We start from the raw sequence: 19,733 nt of genomic DNA on the forward strand, positions 1-19,733 counted from the left end.
ATATGGGATAATGCCTGCTAAAATCTTGGGGTCCAGTGGAGGTGGGGGTGGGAAAGGATTTCATGTAGTCTGAGAAAGGATCGTTACTGTCTCGTGTCAGTGACTTGCCAAAGCAAGATAAAATAAACAAATGACAAATTTGCAGCGTAAGGTTGAAGAATTAAGTTCTTGCCCTGCCAAGTTTGGGCTACCTGAATACAAATTTCTTAGGGCTTTGCACACACATGTCTCAGAGAATCAGGTAACTGGACTTAACGTAAACACAAGAATTATCTTTTTGGATCGCATCTCTAAGTTCTGTTTCTAGTAACAGCAAAGTGCACGGTAGTGTGTTCACAAACCAGAGCATGAACGTGACTGCTTTTCCCTAATGTTTCTCTCTGACGTGTTTGTTGTAAGGTATTCTGCCTCCGTCTGTGGAAGTTCCATTGACAGCCAGCTTGGTTTAGTGGTGAGAGTATTGCATCGCGGCCTGGGGTACTCAGGTTCAAGCTCCCTTTCTGCCATGGAAACTAGGTATCCCAGGCCCCAATCTGACCAGTTGCTCAAGCTAGCCTACCTCACAGGGCGATTATTGCGATAAAATGGAGGACGGTCCAATGATGTTGTAAGCCATTTGTGTCTCCGCTGGCAAGAAAAACAAAGAATAGATCAGGGGTCCCCAACCTTTTTGAGCCTGTGGGCACATTTGGGCTTTTGCTAGGCATGGTGGGGGTACCAACAAAATGGCTGCTGCAGGAGGTGGAGCCAACCGCAATATGCTTGCCACAGCATAACTTCAGTCACACAGTGCAGATCCTTGTGCTGTGGTGGCAACTGTTGCCAAAGTAATGTTTAAAAAAATATGCACAGCCAACCAGGTAGGGCAAGAGCCCTACCTGGCCCCGTCCACTTCCCCAAAACACTTGATCATTACCAGAAAAGGGGTTGACAGGCACCCTGGCACCCACAGGCACATTCCTGGACTATGTTAATCTCTTTTATTAGTTTCATAGGGTGTATAAGATAACTATATGTTCTGCTGGAAAGAAAGGAGAACCCAGGCTTTGCCTTTGGGCTTATATTCTCAAAGGGAGAGGATAGGAAGATAAGAGGATATCACATTGGCAGTGCCAGCACAAGAGAGGAGAGTGGTTAAGTGGCATCTTAAGGATTCATTCTGGGCCAGTGAATCTTGTAATTAGGCTTTGGCTGAAGAAATGCATCCTTTTGCCAATCTGGAACCTACTTGCCAATACATTTCACTGGTTTAGCCCAAGTTTTATGAGCAGAGGCAAAAAGGGCTGGGATTGTTTCCTCCATTGGGATATACTTAGATTCAGTTCTGGTTCAGTTTTCTTGTAAATCAAAAAAAGGGGGGGGGGCACACAGTACACTGTAACAGTACAATAAATTCCATGCGAAAAAAGGCCAACACTAGGCTGGGTTACACTTACACTATGGTCTCATTCAGTTGAAAACCCAAAAGGTTGCTGTGTACTCTTTTAATTATTTGTTCCTTTCAAGCAGTTCAGTAGTAATGCCGCATTTGATCCTTTTGCTTTCAAAACATCCAAGATGAATGCAAAACGGTTCAAAACAATAACACAGTATCTCACACTGTAGTTCAACACGTTATCTCATGTTTCAGTTCAAACAGGCTGCTGGTTCTAGTCCCTATCTCTGCATGAGTCAAGAGCCAGATGTGCTTTGCAGCTGTACTCCCCCAACATCCACTGCATAAAGAAAACCCCATTCCTTTAACTCCAACAAGTTGTTGCTAACATTGAATCAAGCCTTTGTCATGTCTTTTGTTTAAAAAATGTGCCTTTACATCTGAGCGTGCTGAATCTAGATCTGTCCTCCCCTTCCCACACGCCTCTGCCAGTTCCCAGCAGCCACCACTTTCCCTCGCCTCCCCCCCACCCAATGTTGAAAAGGGGGGCTCCCGGCGCAGCACAGCAGCCAGGTAAGTGGGTGGCAGGGGTGCAGCAGGGGTATGGGCTTGCAGTGGGGAGGGGCTGGGGGCAAACTGGTGGTTGGAATTTTAGAATCCCACCACTGGCTATGTCCCTATGTCCTTTGCCCTGATTATTCTGTGGGTGGAAGGAAGCCAGAGGGCTGCCTCAGCGCATTCCTCTCTGTTGATTGCTCAGGACTCGCCCTTCGGGGGTTGGGCGGTATATAAGACTGATAAATAAATAAATAAATAAATTTTTTAAGGAAGGAGACTTTTAGCCCTTGATGTCCAGCAACTTGGTCCACTTGTAAAGCAGTAGTGGACAGACTCTATACATGCTCAAAGGCATCTTTATTGTTTTTTTAATCATATTTGGTGTACAAAAGCCCTCCAAAAAAGCTTGAAACAAATCATTTTAATAAAATCACACAGATCTGATCCCAACATCCACAAACCAGTAGCATCTTGAAACAACACGGGGCAGCTACCTTCTAGCTTCTTTTATCAGTTTCGCAGCTCTCAGCAAACAAGTTGTGCGCAGAATGCAACAGGTTACATTTTCTATTTGAGCACACTTCTGTTGGTGTATAATTTCCTGAACACTCTGATTTCCAAGTATACCAGGGTAAATAAGTCCAAGCTGCTTGCAGCTTTTCTTGATCTCAGAGCTGCTTTTGACTCTGTGCGAAGAAACCTTTTGTGGAGGAAGCTTAGGTGCTTAGGTGTACAGAAGAGACTTCTCTCTTTAATCAATGCATTTCAATCTAATACAACGTGCCAAATAAAGTGCAACCCGGAAGGCATTCTGACCCCTAAAATCACATCTAATAAGGCTGTGTTCCCACACCAACTCAATTCAACCTCTTTAAATGACTTAGCGCCCTCTTTGAGAGGGTATGATATGCACAGCCCTTATCTTGGTAAATCAAGGATATCTCTGCTGCTTTATGCAGATGATGCCATTTTGTTATCATGGACCAAAGTGCAGTTAAAGCGACTATTAACCAGGTGTGCTGAATACTGTAATAACAACCTTGAAATTAATTATGCCAAATTCAAAATCATGGTTTTTGCAGGCTCGTGGTGCCCTTCTATCTGAACGCTGAATGGGGAAGCACTTGAGCAGGTTAAAATCTTTAAATACCTGGGCTTAAATTTCCATTATAGAGTAGGCTGGTCCTCAAACAGGAACAGAATAGTTGCCACCAGTAAAAATACAACCAACACTATCTTGCATTTCTTTTACAGAAAAGGTCACCAATTTTTTACTGCGGCCCTTAAAGCATTTCATTCAAAAGTCTCCCCGTAACTTTTATATGGTGTTTCTTTATGGATCCAATCCTGGAATAGAAATATCGAGCAGATCCAGTCCACCTTTTTATATAAAATATTTGGAGCGACACACTCTGTTCCTTATGCTAACATGCCTAGAAGCAGGACAACATCTTCTGGAGACCAGGGCTTGGTGGATAACATTCAAGCACTGGATTCAGCTTTGCGTCAGGCATGAGGACATGAGCCACACTGGCCAGGCTTTAACTTTTCTGCATGATACTGAATGGTGGGCCCACATAGAAGTGAAGCTCCATGTCTTGGGCCTGCCTCCTGATGTTATAGCCGTGCTCCCTCCTAATGCCTCCCTTAAAGAAGACCCCTCCCCCCCAGGTTTATGCGGAAAGGCGCGGTGGAAAGCAGAAATAAGGGTGGGGGCGTCAATATTTTCGGAATAAACCCATTGATTATACCCAGAGGAATATCCCACCCAAGAGACTAAATATTGCAAGCGTTTGCGATTAAAGCGAGAGTCCAGGATAGCGTCAATTTCGTAGTGCTTGTGGCCATCAATAATAGTCGGTGGGGGGGGCCTCTCGGCGGAGTCGTTACCATGGCAGCCGAGGCCGAGGGAGCCTCCTTGAGCGAAGCTGGAATGGAAGACAGGATGAATGTTACTAAAGAGAGTTAGGCAAATCCAATCGGGGCAGTGACATCATTAATCACTTCAAGTAATCTGAAAAGGTCCCACGAATGCTTTTGCCAAGTTTGGAAAAGAATTTATGCGTCTCTGAGATTTTTGGTGACATTGAATACACCCAAGCGCCCACACGCAGAGGGAAATCCGGCGGTGTTTATCCCGGCACTTGCAGCTTTGGGGAGTCCTTAGCCTGTTGTAGGGCGGTCTGGACTGTTTTCCACCCCTAAAATGGGGCCGAAATCCATTGTTGAAACTCTGGAGGGTCCAAAGCTGTCAGCGAGGTGAGTTGTGTGGCCAGCGGCGAGGAAGGAGCGACCAGACACAATTTCAAGGGGTTTTCTTTGTACTGCTATGAACCCGCATTGTTATAGGCGTACTCCGCAAACGGAATAAGCTTCGCTTTCACCAATTGATGCTTGGTGGTAGTTGGTGTAACAAGCGTAAATACTGCTCTAGAGGTTCTGTTCGTTCTCTCCGTCCTCACCGTCACTTTGAGCGTGGTAGGGAAGCGGCGAACTGCCCGAGGCTGACCCCAACAACCCCAAAAAGCATGCTTCCAGAACTTTGAAATGAATTGGGGGGGCCGGCCGGTGGGAGACCACCTATAACGAGTGAGGAATGGAGGCGACGGTAAACATGTTGAATGAACAGCCATTACCAACTTAGGAGCGGAGGGATGGGAAGCACATGGAATAAAATGAGGCTTTGTTTTGAAAATAAGTCTACCACCACCCACGAAAACCGTGTTGCCATGTGACTTTACCGGTGCAACAGTCGGAGTAATAAAATCCATGGAAATGACTTTTCCCAAAGGCGGGAGGCCACCGGGAGAGGTTGCAACAGCCCATGGGGCTTTCCGGGATGGTTTTGGCTTCTGCACAAACCGAGCAACTGACCTTGATATCATGCCTCCAATGTCCTTGCGCATTGCGGCGCCACAAGAGACTTCCGGCCGGGCCAAATGCAGAGTTTTCAGAAAGCCAAAATGTCCAGCCCGGCCGGGCATGCGTGGCAGAGCTTTCCAGAACCTGCTTACTTGGGAGGAGCCGCGTACCCAACATTCCCCCCTCCGCCAAACTCCCATTCTCCAAAGCGCAATTGGGAGTCACTTTCTTCTGCTGGAGGCTCGTGCAGCCCGCCTCCTCGAGTTCCGCGGGAAAGGAGAGCGAGGAACTAGGAATGGGGGGTGGAGGAGGTGGGCGTTTGAGATCGGGTGACAGCCAGCCCAACAACTGGGAGGGAGAGAACAGTGCGTGGAATGTCTCGTAAAGGCAACTTCACCCCCCTCCCCGAATTGAGAAGCGCGGCGCGTCAGCCAGATTTATTGGTTTCCGGGGAAAAAATGGACTGTAAAAGAGCTTGAAAGAAATCGACTATTACTTGAGTTGTTTTGCGGACATCTTGAGGGGGGGTGGAAAGAGCTGCCAGGTTTTGTGATCCGACCAAACCTGAAAGGGGTGTTTAGCCCCCCTCCAGTGGTAATGGCCAGAGGTGGAGAGTGCTTTACTTTGATGATGGCATGATCTCTTTATCCCCTACAGTCCAGTTGAGTTCAGCACCAGAGAATTTCTTAGACAAATAAGCTACGGAACCAGCCTACCATCCATTTATTTTTCTGCAACAGGGCTGCCCCAAGTGCTTTGTCGAGGGCATCCACGTGAACCACCAAAGCCCGGGGAGATCTGGGTCCAGGGGTGCTTTTAGGATAAGGTTCGATTGGGTAAAAGCCGAGACTTTTTAAAAGAGTTGAAAGGCTGTTTGACACTTTCTTCGAGACCAGGAGAAAGGGGCCCCGGGCTTGGCGGGACAGTGGATCTTTACAGCTTTGAATGCGTAAGAGGTCTGTGAGAGGAGAGTCAGTTCAGCGAATTGGGGTGCCATAAAGTCCACGATGAGAAATTAGCAAAACCAAGAGAAAAGATTGGAGTTCTTTGCGGTTGGTGGGGGCAGGCCATTGGAGGACTGCGTCAATTTTAGCATGGATCCATTTTCAAAGCCCTTTCGAGGCTGAGATCGATGTAACCCAAATAAGTCCAGCAGGAGGTCTGGTGAAAACAGCATGTTGGAGAAGTTTGGCAAAGAGAGTTGTCGAGCAAAGCGTTTCCAAATACCTCCGAACCAATGTTTCATGCTCTTCCTATGGTTTGTGAAGTAGAAATTAAAAGCGTCATCCTAAGTATACCACAACTCCCCACTTGTACAATAAATCATGAGAGAACTTCGTTGATAGAGACCGCCAGCAAAGCCCGGGGCCCCACTTACCAACGAATGGCATTATCAAGAGTATTCAAACTGTCCAAACTTTGGTGTTCATGCTTGGTCAAAGTGTTCATAGCCTTCAGCAATTCTGACCCTGTAGTAAAGCTTCTCTCAAGTCCAATTTGGTAAAAATAATGCGCCCTTTGCTGAGGATGCATCTAAAGGTCCTTGATCAAAGGCAAAGGATATTTATTGGACAGGAGACCGCATTGAGACCTAGATGAGAATATCCGGTTTGCAAAGCCGTGCTGACCCATCTTTCTTTTTTACAAACGAAAAGCGGAGAGCGGCGTGTTATTGTGTTTGGTAGCCCGCCCGATATGAACCAGCGGCGAGGTTCTTGTCCAAGAAAGGCCGCGGTTCCTTCTCCTCATTCGGGACTCATGCGGTAGATTCTACCTTTGGGCGAAGTTGCGCCCTGGTTTGTATAACGATTTTGCAGTCAGTGTCTCTGTGGGGTGGCAACTGATGGCATTCTTAACTCCTGAAAAAACTTCTGGCAAACAGATGCATGATCCAAGCAGGTGGGATGCCAATAGAATCGGGAACAATAAAGCTGAAAAGAAGCCAGGGAGGGGGTGTGTCAGGAGAAGTTGGGCTTTCCCCCCAATTCATGTGTTCACCGCAGGGAGGTCGAGTGAATTACACAAGATCGTTCTTTCCAAAATGAACTTTGGTTCATGTAACAATAACCATGGCATGCCCAAAACTATGGAGTGTTTGGCCACTGGCGCCAAATAAAACTAATTTTCTCCCAATGATTAGCGGAGGAGCCGGCTGTGTTTTGAACTGGGCCGGTCCTTACCACCTGCAGTTCCCGAGGGGCTGCCGATCCCATTTGAATTGGCTCGAGTATGGTGCAAGGCTTAGCCAGGGGAATTTGGTCCAGACACTAGCTCCTCTGCCACCTGGGGCCGCATTAAGCAATGGGAGCAGCCAGAATCCACAAGGAGCCGAAGGCTATAATGCGAGAATGTGTTTGGCGAGGGGTTGGCCAGAAGCGGCTTGGACGGTAATGGGGCGCTGCCTTCCCTCACCGACGTCAGGAGTGGGGCCCATGTCCATGAGAGGGGCTGAAGAAAGGCAAACAGCTGCTTCCCCCCTCCACTCAGGGTCGCCGATGACGGCTTTTAGGCGAGCCCGTCGGAAGCTGACCCCGATCTGCTGATGAGGGTGGCTTGGCGAAGATGGAGTCGCGGCATTAAGCTGGAAGCGGTTGGTTTTGTTTCTTGGGACAGTTGGCTGACTTCAGATGACCTGGCCCTCGCGCGGTAAAGACACAATCCCAGTCGGTATTGACGGCGTTCAGAGGTGGTTTCGGTAGAGGCTGAAGCTGGAAAAGCAGCTTGGTGGGGCGCAGTGGGCGGGTTTTGGGCGTAGGCGACCTCCGGCACTGGCGTATTCCAAACGAGACGCATACCTGGAATCCCAACTGGATCCAATCTGCAATAGTCTACAGCGAGGAACCCGAATTAAAAACACCGTTTCCGCGCAGCTTGCCGTCCACAGCATCCGAGAAGTATTACGCGCATTTCATCGCGTTCAGGTACTCAGGAGGAAGTCGAGCAGCCGCCCGCCTGAAATTCACGCGAACAGAATTCTGCAAGCGGGCGGTTGCCTTAGCTGGATAGATTTTGATGGTCTTGCGGATAGCTTCATTCACGGCGCCTGGATGCTTAGATGCGCAGCTCTTAAGGCTTGGAGGAATGCGGGCACCGTGCGAGAGTCTTCATCTTGCAAATCCAAAAGAGTCCGCGAACCAAGTCGGCTTGCCTGCCCCATCCAGGACTGAGCCCGATGTCCCGGTATTTTTTTCGGCGCTCAGACCGGTATAAATCATCATGAGTCTTGAAGTGGGCATTGAGTTGCGCAAAATGAAGTAGGGAAGTTTGGAAGCGGTCCCATCAAAAGCGAGGGCTGGTATCGAGGGGGGGCCTATGGTAACCCCGTTCCGCGGCTCTTAAGCGCCCTGCTGAAGCGGCGGTTGCTGAGTTGAGGAAACAGAGTTGGGCAGGCAGCTGTTGTATGTGCGGCCGGAATCGGGGGCGCTGGCGGTTGCGCTGGCGTTTGGGTGGCAGGACCCAGAGTACGCATTGGCCCCCCTATGGCGCCCGGCATTATCAGTAACAGCATAGGCGCTCCAACTTGGGGCTTCCTGGTCTGCTGCCTCCTTAGCTCCCTCTCCAAAGCGCCCAGCCAACTCCCTCTCCTTAGCGGAGGTCAATGCATCCTGAATTAGCATGCAGAGCAACTTTTTCTCGTTCCAATTTAGCCAGTTAGTCCCGTTTAAAAGCTGCCGGTGAGCTCACTTTGTGTGCGCAGGGCCTGAAGCGACTTCGGCGTTACCGTTAATAAATCCCAGTCTGGAGTGCTCCAGGACTTTATCATGGACTGACGAATTCTGATTCATATTGCCGATTCGGAGCGCATCTTTAGCTGCGGTCCAACTTCGGAAGTTGGACTTCTTTGCGTTGCTGGTTCGGTCCCTCTGCAGGTTTTCCAGCTCTTGCTGCAACTGTGCCCGTTCCTCCTCCCATAGACTGGCGTTCCGCGGTTCCATGCTGCTTGGGCATCTTCGCGGTAAGCCCCACTTCCTCATCCCAGTCCTCTCGATGGGAGAGGGAACGAAGATCGGCACAGGAATGCAGGCTTTCTTCGGACTCTTCGATTACGTCTGGAAGGCCGAACATCGGAACTACCGTAGCCAACCGGTGGCTCCCGAGAACTTTCTCAGGTGCGATTAAGCTGGCCAGGGATCAGGGGTCCGATTGGAAGGCAGTACGGATACCCTCCCAATCCCAGGTTTAGTCCCGAATTGATCCCTACGGACGGGCCCCAGATGCTGATACCCACGGTGGTGGTTCTTTAGAACATCACCAAAATACGAGTCCAGGAACCGTTCAATGGATTCCTGGGTTTGCGCATGAAAGGTGGTCAGGCCCGTCTCTCCCTCCATGACAGGTTGCATCTGACGGTTTGTAATCCCACGCAGCGGGTAGAGATCCGATCCACAGGCTTCTTTCGATCCATAGACAGCACCCCAAGCGACTCATGTAAGTCCCCATGGTGGTCGTCCGTCCCTCGTTCCAGCGGAGTAAAGGAAGACTTCGTGCTGATACGAGGGGCGGAAGAGCCCCCAGCGAGGCCTGTTCACCTGCCGGTCTCCCCAGATCCAGAAGGGAAGGTCGGAGCCCTGCTTTGGGGAGCTACGCGCACCTTCCACGCCCAGTAACATTCAACCTCTCCCGTAACCGAGACACTAGAGGTCCACTGCACTAGTAAAATAGATGGATTAAGGATTCCTGCCACAATGTAAGGAATTCCATAGAAGCAGAAATAAAAGGCTCTTTGGTGAAAAAGACCGTTTATTCAGACATCTTAGAAAGCTCAAGTACACGCAGTGGCAGGAATGACACTTCCCGCCAGAAGCACAGGTTATAACTCTATTCACCCCATCCCCCTTCCTGCTTCCCATGGGAACGGAGTCCTCATCTCCCGCGCAAAGATAAAGTCTCCGCCGATGAAACTGGCCCATCGCCCGGGCTGTGGAATGCACTCAAGGTTACTTTACCATCAACACCACTGAAACCTTTACAATGTTCTCCATTATAAAATCTAGGCTTTTTGAATTCGAACATCAGGAACTGATGGCTCATGCAAAAAAGTTCTGCTTTCCCCTCTCCCTTGGCATCCAATATGGCCACCTAGGCATGGCCAGATATTTGTTCTCTCTTTCTGATCTAGAGCACCGACATGCCATCACTTCTGCCAGATGCTATGTGCTTCCTTCTGCTTTGAGGGATCGAAGAGCCTCCAAAACACTCCATAGTGAGCGTTTTTGCATCTGCACATTAGAAACTGTGCACCATGTTCTGTATTACTGCCCCCTTCATAACCGGGCCAGAACAAAGTTCCTCTCAACCTTATTGATGGGCTTAGAGTGCTGGACAGCCCAGCAGAAGACAGTTTATCTGTTAAACAACAAATCCAAGGATGCTCTAGAGCAAACGGCCAGGTTTTTATTCACGGTCATAAACGATCTTAATTTTGCTTTGTACTTTGTCTTTTAATTTTTGTCTTTTATTTTAAATATTTGTACTATGCCATTAAAGATTATCTGTATCTATCTGGTATATAATTACTTGCAAGTTTTAGGATTGCACAGAGATTTTCCACAGCAGAGCAGAGGGCTGTGGGACTCCACATACACATCAACAGTCCTCTAACATAGAGAAAAGGTAACATTTCAAACTCTTGTGTGACCATGAAGTTCCCACATCCATTCTTAGATTAACCTACCTTACAGTACTAACTAGATCTTTTCTTGGTCTCATACTGTTTAGGATTACACAGCCATTTTTAGTGGGTTGGACACTTAACACAGATTTGAAGCTTGCTTTGCTCCAGAATTCAAAGACATTTTGTCTTCATTCCTTTTGTGGATCTGAGGCATAAATAAAATATGTGGTAGCAAAAAGCTTGGATTGTAGAAACATGATGGAGTAGACCATGGATTGGTGATCTCGTGAAGAACGGAAGTCCAGATGGACCCAATTGTCTTGGCCAAAACAGACCTGCCCAGTCTTCCCAAAGTCCTTGTCCAATGTCTTTACCAGGCTTCATCTCTGGATTGGGATAGGAGGGGACACTCACTTTCCAGCTTCTTTTCCTCCTCTCATTTCCTCACAGATTTCATTATAAGTCTCCTGCATTCTTTCACGAATATTGTCAATAAGTGCCGGAATGTCCTCTGGACCGAGGTCTTCTGTTTCTACCTTGGGCAAAATCCGGATTTTAAGTTTCCCTGTTGAGGAAAAAGAAAAAGAGGATGCAGTTGAAAGTACAGATCTTTGAACTGATCAAGTCTACCACAACTAAGGCTGACAGCCTCCAGGTGGGACCTGGGGATCCCCAGGAATTAGAAGAAAAAGAATGATTGGGTTTATACCCCACTTGTCTCTGCCTTAAGGAATCTCAAAGTGGCTTACAAACTCATTCCCTTCCCCTCCCCACAATGACACCTTATGAGGTAAGTGTGTCTGAGAGAGTTCTGAGAGCTGGGCCTACAATGTTAGGTCTCATTACCTTAAGCCAATAAAGGGTCTCTGAAGTATTGATCAGTAGCATTTATTGAATAGTCATCGAAGGACCACACTTGGCAAAGCCAGTTCTGATGAAGCTGGCACTCACAGCCCCCTTTATCTCCCATAGAGAACCCTCCTCTCGTTTTCCTAAGAGTTTGTAAAAAACAGTCTTTGGAGCTGAGGTGTCTCAAGGTCAGTGGCAAATAACAAGAGAAAGCCACCTGACTTCCTGCCCCACGAGGAATGTAACACAGTTCCAATGGGATATGAGTACCAGGGGAAGCCTAGCTGTCTACAAAGCATATGAAGCCATAAAGTAGAGATCAAGGAAAGAATGCACAGATGGCAGTGGATACATATAGCAGGCTGGTTACATTTATCTTTCAAGCAGCAGCAATTTGTATGGGTCTGGGAATGTATAGCAATCCCCTAGATAGCATCCCCCTCAGACCCAAGGTCACCCAGCAGCCTTCATGTGTAGGACTGGGGAAACAAATCCAGTTCACCAGATTAGAGTCCACTGCTCTTAACCACTCACACCATGCTGGTTCTCAGTTGGTCTTAGGACCAATAAAACAAAAAGGTCATCTCCAGACTATTAAGATCTGGAGACATTGAATGCTTTGAAGCGTGGACTCTATGGCATTATTCCCATATTCTATCCCCAAATCTCCAGGAGTTTCCCAACCAGGAACTGGCAACCCTACCCTTGCCAGTGGCCAGGAGCAACCTGTCAAGCTCCGGATTTGGACCAATACTAGACTCAGTGATTACAATCAGAATTTTTTTATTGTCAGACAGTGGTGTAGCCCTAGAAGAAGCCAGTTCTAAACACTGGCTCTTCTAGCACCCCCTTTCAATGCCTCAAAGGGCCCCCCTTCCTTCTATCCCCAGAAACGTCAAAGCAAAGCATTACAAAACAAGAATGAGGTGATCAATCATTCTCAAGCTGACAGGAAGGACTACCAGTCCCACTGGCGCTTGGGCTCAATCTACATACTTGTCAGAATCCCAAAAACTGAAACAAACTTATGTATAAGAACAGCAGTTTATTGAGTACTGAGGATATTCTCTGGTCATGCCAGAACTGAGGTTTGCCCACGCAAAACCCAGTAGTTAAAGTAGCTTGCACCCCCCAAGAGGAACTGTGAAAGAGATAACAGTAGAGATGGCCAGGCACTGACCTTGAGCAGCACCTGGTACAATATAACATCATTCAGCAGACAGTTGAAAGTCAGTTAGAAATGCAATTAACCCATTCCACCCCTCACTCCCAGCATACAGAAAGCAGCAATAGCAAAATCCCCATAATAACAGGCCTCCTGACAATACTACAGGTGACAAAGTACAAAGGTGGCAGGAAGCCACCATTCAGGGGAGCACATTATCATTGCAGAACTAGAGCCCCGTTGATATCAAACGCACTACCTGACACAACCAAGCAACCCCAACCACAATAGAAGCGCTGCACATAGACAGGAGCTGTCCTTAATAGGTTCAAGAATTTCCTGTTCTGGCAGATGTTACCCATGATCATTAAAAACCCACAGTATACATTTTCGGTTACCTCAAACTTTAAATGAAGTATGGAAATTGCTGGAGGGGATGTTAAAGAAAGACTTTCTTGGACCTGATCCAAGAGATAACACTTTGTTTACTAACCCAGCCCTTCTTCATAAGGGCTGTGGCGAAACAGGCTGGCTTTGCTTGGCAGGCCCTATCCCGCACTCTGCATACCCCCAGGAGTTACCAGCTTTTCCTGGGGAGGGCTAGCTTTCTCTCTGGGTATGCTGCCCCCACCTGATCATTTGAGGACTGCCCGCTGGGGAAGATCAGGATTTCCCAGCTTCTTTTCCAACTGCGTGAGGCCTCTGCCTCAGTTTCCCCCTTGGTTCCCCTCTCCTGGGTTCCAAAGGGTAGATTTGAGGTCCTGGAGGAAAAGCTGCTCAGCCTTCCTTTACCGCCTGTTTAAATAGTGTGTCCAGGACATACATGGTACAGAGAACTGCCCTCCACATATAAGATTTAAAAAGTGTTTATTAAAAAGAAAATAATTACCAGTATGTTTTATCACAGCACGAGATGGAGCAAGGGTTCACAAAGCAAAGGTGATAAAACGCAAATCCCCTTCCCCTACCACTTATACATACCCTAGCTAGTAGATGGTGGAAAGCAGGGTAGGTCCTTAAAGCTTAAACAGTTGCAGTTCTCCCAGAGCTCACATTACCTGATGGAGCACATGGTCCACAGCTTAGGCATGAGGTCTGCCCTCCAGTTTGAGGAAAGAGAAAAGAGGTCTCTGCCCCTTCACTCCCAGCAATTTATCAGATCCCAGACCCCACCCTCCTTTGACCAGGTCAGGCTGGGTCAAGATATCATTTCCCCCTAGGTCAGGTAGCATTTCCTGATGTTTCTCTGGAATTTCCAAGTCCCCCAAGTCTATGATGGGAGGAAGGGAGGAAAGAAAAAGAAGAGGGAGAGGGGAGCCATTTCTCCACATGGGCCACAGCAAAATGTGCGCATAGCCATCTAGACAGGCACCATCTGGTGAACCACAGATGTGGAAAAAACACATATTTGAATGTGCCACCAGACAACAGAAAATAATCCCCCGTCCTTTTTGTCATTAAGTGTCAGGTGCTGGGTGTTTTGACCTTGGTTCCCACCCAATCTTTGTGCACCAACTATTCTGTTGGCGGTGTGCCTGGCGTGCGAGCCGGGCCGAGATATGCTTGCCTGTGTGCATAACTGTACTGTGCTTCTTTCTGTGTGAATTCTCTTTGTTTATGATATCTAAGTTCGGGTGGGGGAAGTGGTCTGGTTTTAAACTACTGATTGAATGCTGGCAGCCCAGAGTTCTCCTGCCGTGTCTACGGAATAAAGAACTGTTTGTAGTTACTTTGCTTGGACTCCGTCTGTTCATTACATTCAGTCATATCTGATTATGGTGGCCCTGTTGAGTTTTTAAGACAAGTGGCGTTCAGCGGTGGTTTGGCATCGGCTGCCTCCATACCCTGGGGTTCTCTGAAGGTCTCCCATCCAAATATTTGCCAGGGTCGAGGCTAAGAGTGTGTGACTGGCCCAAAGTCACCCAGCAAATTTTCATGGCAGAGTGGGGATTCGAACTGGGATTTTCCGGATGCAAGTCCAGCACTTTAACCACTACTCCACACTGGCACTCACCTCCCCACCACCACCAAGACATGTATATTTAGCATTCTCTAGTTAAGAAGATTAGACAAGAACACCAATATCTAGTTTTCTATTTACAGGCAGTTAAAAAATACTAGAGACCACTTGACTGAATTCCGCAGATAAGCCTCCACAGCTCAGGCAGCAGAGCTGGGAATCAAACCCAGTTCCTCCAGATTAGATACACGAGCTCTTAACCTCCTACGCCACTGCTGCTCACTTTACCAAGTGATCAACATTTTGCATAGTCTTGTGTTGGACAAAACAGTCCACTGTATTATTACTAATTTATTTTCCTTATTTTCAAGTGTTTTTAGGACCTGGGTGGGATCAGGTAGGTCTTTGGCCTAGCAAGGTTTCTGATTGACTCTTGGATATTTGATTGGCTGAGAAGATTTTTTTAAACATTGCCTCTTGGCACCAGCTGCCACCACAGCACTGTTCCTGAAATTAAACTATGACGATCATTTTGTGGTTGGTTCGTCCTCCCATGGCAGCCATTTTGTTGCTGCACCTACCATGCCATATCAGAATTTCAAATGTGTCCAGAAGCTCAAGATGGTTGGGGACCCTGATTCAAGGTCTCACAAATGAGACCTTGGTGATTTCTTTTTTCTCTTTTTCCATAAATGACTGATGGATAGAAGCTTAGCAAGTGAAGCCTTTAGGCCTAACATGGACAAATGTTTGTATTTCCCCGTCAGGGTTGGCTTCAGTTGGCTTACAGGAAAGAGTTAGCAGTCCTCTTCACACTGGTTGTCAGTTTTCCAGCACTGCCCTGGCAACATATGTACAGTTATCTCTTCCACATCGTGTACACCCCTGCGATCTGGAAATCCGCATAAATGTTTTGGCCCTCCCTCCATACCACAGAATAAGTCCATGTTGTCCACCGGGCTTCACATGTCATCTGTAGCTTCCACAACACTCCCCCAAATATCCCATTTAATTTCTCATGCCAACCCACGATATATTGAAACCTTAATGGGAAAAGTCATGAAGTGGAAGGTATCATTGCACTTTAATCTGATTGGATACCACCTCTGTCATGGATGCATGGACATAATGGAGGCTGGAGAGCTATTTTCATGGGATAGTTTTTATAAAGAATATGATGGAAGGGGTGGCAGCCCAATTCTGAAACAAAATCACTCCTTAATCTGATTTCCAGCTAGCATTTGGGAGGCACCACCTGATATCCTGTCACTCACCTGCAGTGAACATCTTCTTCTTGGAGCTGTAGAAGTCCTGATATGAAGAGATCACAACGGGAATGATGGGGACCTGTGTGAAAAGAGAATTGGAGGTAAGTGACTTTGGGTTACAGCACACTGATTTAGGAAGCCCTAAAGGAGCAAGAACCAATGTAGCTAAAAGTGTCAGACTTACACCGGGAGACCCAGATTCGAATCCCCACATGATCTTGGACAAGTCATACTGTCTCAGTCTGCCCTACCTCACAGAGTTATTGTGAGGATAAAACGGAGAAGAGGAGAATGATGTAAGCTGCTTTCAGTCTCCATTGGGTGCATGGCAGATGAGAAAATGGCTACTTTGGAAGTCGGACTGAATGGCATTCTGCCCCATTGAACTCCCTCCCCTCTTCAAACCCTGCCCTCCTCTGGCTCCGGCCTCAAAATCTTCAGGTATTTCCCAGTCCAGAGCTGCCCCCTCCCCAGTTCTCAACCTAGTCCCTTAAAGACAACCAAATCCATAATTCAGAGGCTTACCTGGGCCTGCACAGCAACATGAAATGCCCCCCGTTTGAAGGGCAGCAGGGTTTTTCCCTTGTTCCTGGTACCTTCTGGGTAAACCCAGATCCTCATCTGGATAGAGGCATTGGGAGGGGAAAAAAGAGGTTGAAATGTACTTTTGGGGAAACCTGTACAGTACAGAAGCTAATTAAATGTTACACTCTTTACCGGTCTGCCCCGGGTCCTGTCAAACCAGATATGCAGTGAGACTTCTGTATTGACACAATTCCCCAGGCCCACATAGGACTGAGGTGCGTGGGCAGAGAGGGCGAAAGCTTCCCCCCTCCCCATTTTTCTGACCTCAAACAGCCCCTGGAAGCACCTGCTTGCACTGTTGGAAAAATCTGCTTTTATGTCAGCAGTTTACTCTTGTTAGAGATATCAGCCTCCAAGTGGAGGCTGGAATTACAGCTCATCTCCAGAGTACAGAGATCAGTTCCCTGAAGGAAATGGCTGCTTTGGAGAGTGTACTCTATGCAAGGACGTAGGTGGTGGTGGGGGTTTCTCGGGTTCAACCCCCACATTGCATGTCCAAAGCTCTGCCCCCCCCCCCGTCCCCCCGTTTGTGGTTTTTTAATTTTTAAAGTGTTTTTTTTGTTTTTGGCCTGCAGGGGGCGTGGTTTTTAGCTAGTGGCACCAGAATTTCAGGCTATTGTCAAGTGACACTCCTGATAATACCAGCCAAGTTTGGTGAAGTTTCGTTCAGGGGGTCCAAAGTTATGGACCCCCAAAAGGGGTGCCCCATCCCCATTGTTTCCAATGGGAGTTAATAGTTAGTAGATGGAGCTACCCTTTTGAGGGTCCATATCTTTGGACCTCCTGAATCAAACTTCACTAAACATAGGTGGTATCATCAGGATAGTCTGCTGCTGGCACCACCCAGGTTTGGTGAAGGTTGGTTCAGGGGGTCCAAAGTTGCGGACTCCCAAAGGAGGTGCCTCCATCCCCCATTGTTTCCAATGGGAGCTAATAGGAGATGGGGGCTACACCTTTGAGAGTCCATAACTTTGGACCCCCTGAACCAAACTTCATCAAACCTGGGTGGTATCATCAGGAGAGTCTCCTAAAGATACCCTGAAAGTTTGGTGCTGCTAACTTAACAATTGTACCCCTGACAGCAGGCACCCCCCCAAAATTTCCCCAGATTCTCTTTTTAAATCCACCCCCTTCGGCATGGATTTAAAGGGAGAATCTGAGGTCCCCAGTTCAAACATTGAAAGTGATGCTGTTTCAGGGTGGGGGATAATCCACTCCAAAACAGCATCACTTTCAATGTTGTTTTAACTGGGGACCCCAGATTCTCCCTTTAAATGGATTTAAAAGGAGAATCTGGGCTCCCTAATTTAAACACCATTGAAAGTGATGCTGTTTGGGGTGGATTCCAGCATCACAGCAGCCGCCCATGGTGGGGGTGGGGGTGTGCGCAATTTTCCCTAGCTACCCCTCTGCCTGGAGGGGAGAGAGAAGGGACTGCCGGCTTCCAGCTGGGAGCCCAGCTTGGGGGGGGGTGTCACAGGAGTCTGCCATCCCTTGCCTTGGAGAGCTGCTTTTATAAGCACTGAGGCTGTGGGCGTGGCTTGGGGAGGCATAGCCACACACCCAGGGGTGGGTGGGGGCGTGGTCTCACCCCCTTAAAAAATCTGTACCTACGTCACTGACTCTATGGCATTGTACCCCACTGAGTCCCTGTCCTTGCTAACCTCCATTCCCCAAATCTCTAGGAGTTTCCCAAACTAATGCTGCCAACCCTACCCCCCATCCCCCGCTGGTGGCCAGGTGTGAACTGGAAACCCTAACATTTATAGGATGGGCTACATGCAAGATTCCACAATGGGGAAAAGAATGGATCCATACAGTAAGAAAGAATGGATCGGGCCACCATTTCAAAAGGATCAGAAGGCTTCCTTCCTTCCTTCCTTCCTTCCTTCCTTCCTTCCTTCCTTCCTTCCTTCCTTCCTTCCTTCCTTCCTTCCTTCCTTCCTTCCTTCCTTCCTTCCTTCCTTCCTTCCTTCCTTCCTTCCTTCCTTCCCTCCTTCGCTCCCTCACTCCTTCCTCCCTCCCCTCCTTCCTCCCTCCCTCCCTTCCTTTTTCTTTTCATGCAGAAGATCTATCAAAATTGACAAGAAATTAACATTGTCTAGCAAATTAACACATGACCAAAGTTGGCAACAACAGTTGAAAAAGGCAGCAGGAAACCTTCCCAAATGGACACCATATGGAAACAACGAGGAAGTGGCGGGCAGGCAAAATGGCAGCTTGGCTCAACTAGGGACACTTTGCAGGAGGGAAATCCCTGAACAGACAAAAAAAGAGGGAAACCCCCACTGTAAAGAAAACAGCTGTGGGGTAATTAGTGCATGCCCGAATGGCCATTGGGCCTCCGTGTTCTGCAATGTCAAACCTGGCCTGCTCACAATCATCCAGGGGTTGCCAATGGATATCTGGCAGCCCCACTCCTGCTCCTTTGTTTTCCTCTCTGACCCCTCCCCAACTTCTCAGCCCCCAGTTCCCAGTGCTCACATTCTCCTGCAACATGGTCTGAGCAGCCTGCCTTAAGGTCTCTCTGGCCTCCTCCTTCTTCCTGCGATCGATGAAAATCATGCCGCTTAGCCAGCAGGCATAGCCCACCGGGCCCATCTGCCTCAGCTCTTTTTTGGCAACTGGCACGCAACGATCCGGGAGTATCTCCATCATCCCTGAGAAAGGAAGGAAGGCACGCATTGTAATTTACAAAGTCCTTGGTCAACAACTCATCTTAGTACAGTGTTTCCCTACCTTTTTGATATTGTGGTACCCTTGACAGGCCTACCGCTTGGAAGGCTGGAAGGGGCCGAGTCGGCATGCCAGAATGGGGTCCAGAGGGTCGGTGGATCGTAGGGCCCAGCCCACAAGCCTGTGAGAACCCTCACCCCGCCTTGCGACCCCCAAGATGTGAGCGCAGAGATTTTCAGGTCATAGGCTGACAGGGAGGACAGGGAGGGCCTGAGGCCGAGGCACTGTGGGGGTGATTCTGCAAAGGAAAGGGGGCTGGTAGCATTGTCACGGTACCCCTGGGATGTGCTCATGACACCCTAGGGCAGTGGTGGCAAACCTTTGGCACTCCAGATGTTATGGACTACAATTCCCATCAGCCCCTGCCAGCACGGTCAATTGACCATGCTGGCAGGGGCTGATCCACCTGGCGCTCTGGAGATAAGGTTCGCCCTGCACCGGCCCTAAATTTAATGAAACTGGGGGGGATAGACCTTGGACCCAGCAGAACCGCAGATAGAGCGCTTTGGAATGCCGGTGCCAGCTGCGGCCTTCTGAGCGCCTGGCTCCCCACCCCCGTTTCCCGTGAGTCACAGGTCATGAGATGCCTGACTCGGTCACCAAATGTCCCAGACAAAGGGACAAAGGGCTCTTGCCCCAGGAGTGGATTAGAGCCAGACGGACTTCGCACTCCCTTGCGTAGGCAACTCCATGATGTCATGTATCATATGATACTCTCCCGGCTCTCCAGCTCTCCCTCCCAATGCAGCCCCCATTTACTG

General features: G+C 48.4%; 1 protein-coding gene across 1 annotated transcript in view; it reads right to left on the minus strand.

Annotated features, from left to right (window-relative positions):
- Window positions 1–10,190: 10,190 nt before the first annotated feature.
- The window catches only part of LOC125445021 (1-acyl-sn-glycerol-3-phosphate acyltransferase alpha-like), a 30,764-nt gene continuing 21,221 nt past the window's right edge, over window positions 10,191–19,733 (minus strand). The window contains exons 3-6 of the mRNA XM_048517832.1: window positions 18,721–18,896; window positions 16,177–16,272; window positions 15,658–15,730; window positions 10,191–10,974 (exon numbers count right to left, since the gene is read on the minus strand). Of these exons, the coding sequence (XP_048373789.1) occupies window positions 10,820–10,974; window positions 15,658–15,730; window positions 16,177–16,272; window positions 18,721–18,896 (500 nt within the window). The 3' untranslated portion in view covers window positions 10,191–10,819. The remainder of the gene's footprint in view (window positions 10,975–15,657; window positions 15,731–16,176; window positions 16,273–18,720; window positions 18,897–19,733) is intronic.

This window comes from Sphaerodactylus townsendi, linkage group LG15, assembly GCF_021028975.2.
Source record: "Sphaerodactylus townsendi isolate TG3544 linkage group LG15, MPM_Stown_v2.3, whole genome shotgun sequence".
Lineage (NCBI taxonomy): Eukaryota > Metazoa > Chordata > Lepidosauria > Squamata > Sphaerodactylidae > Sphaerodactylus > Sphaerodactylus townsendi.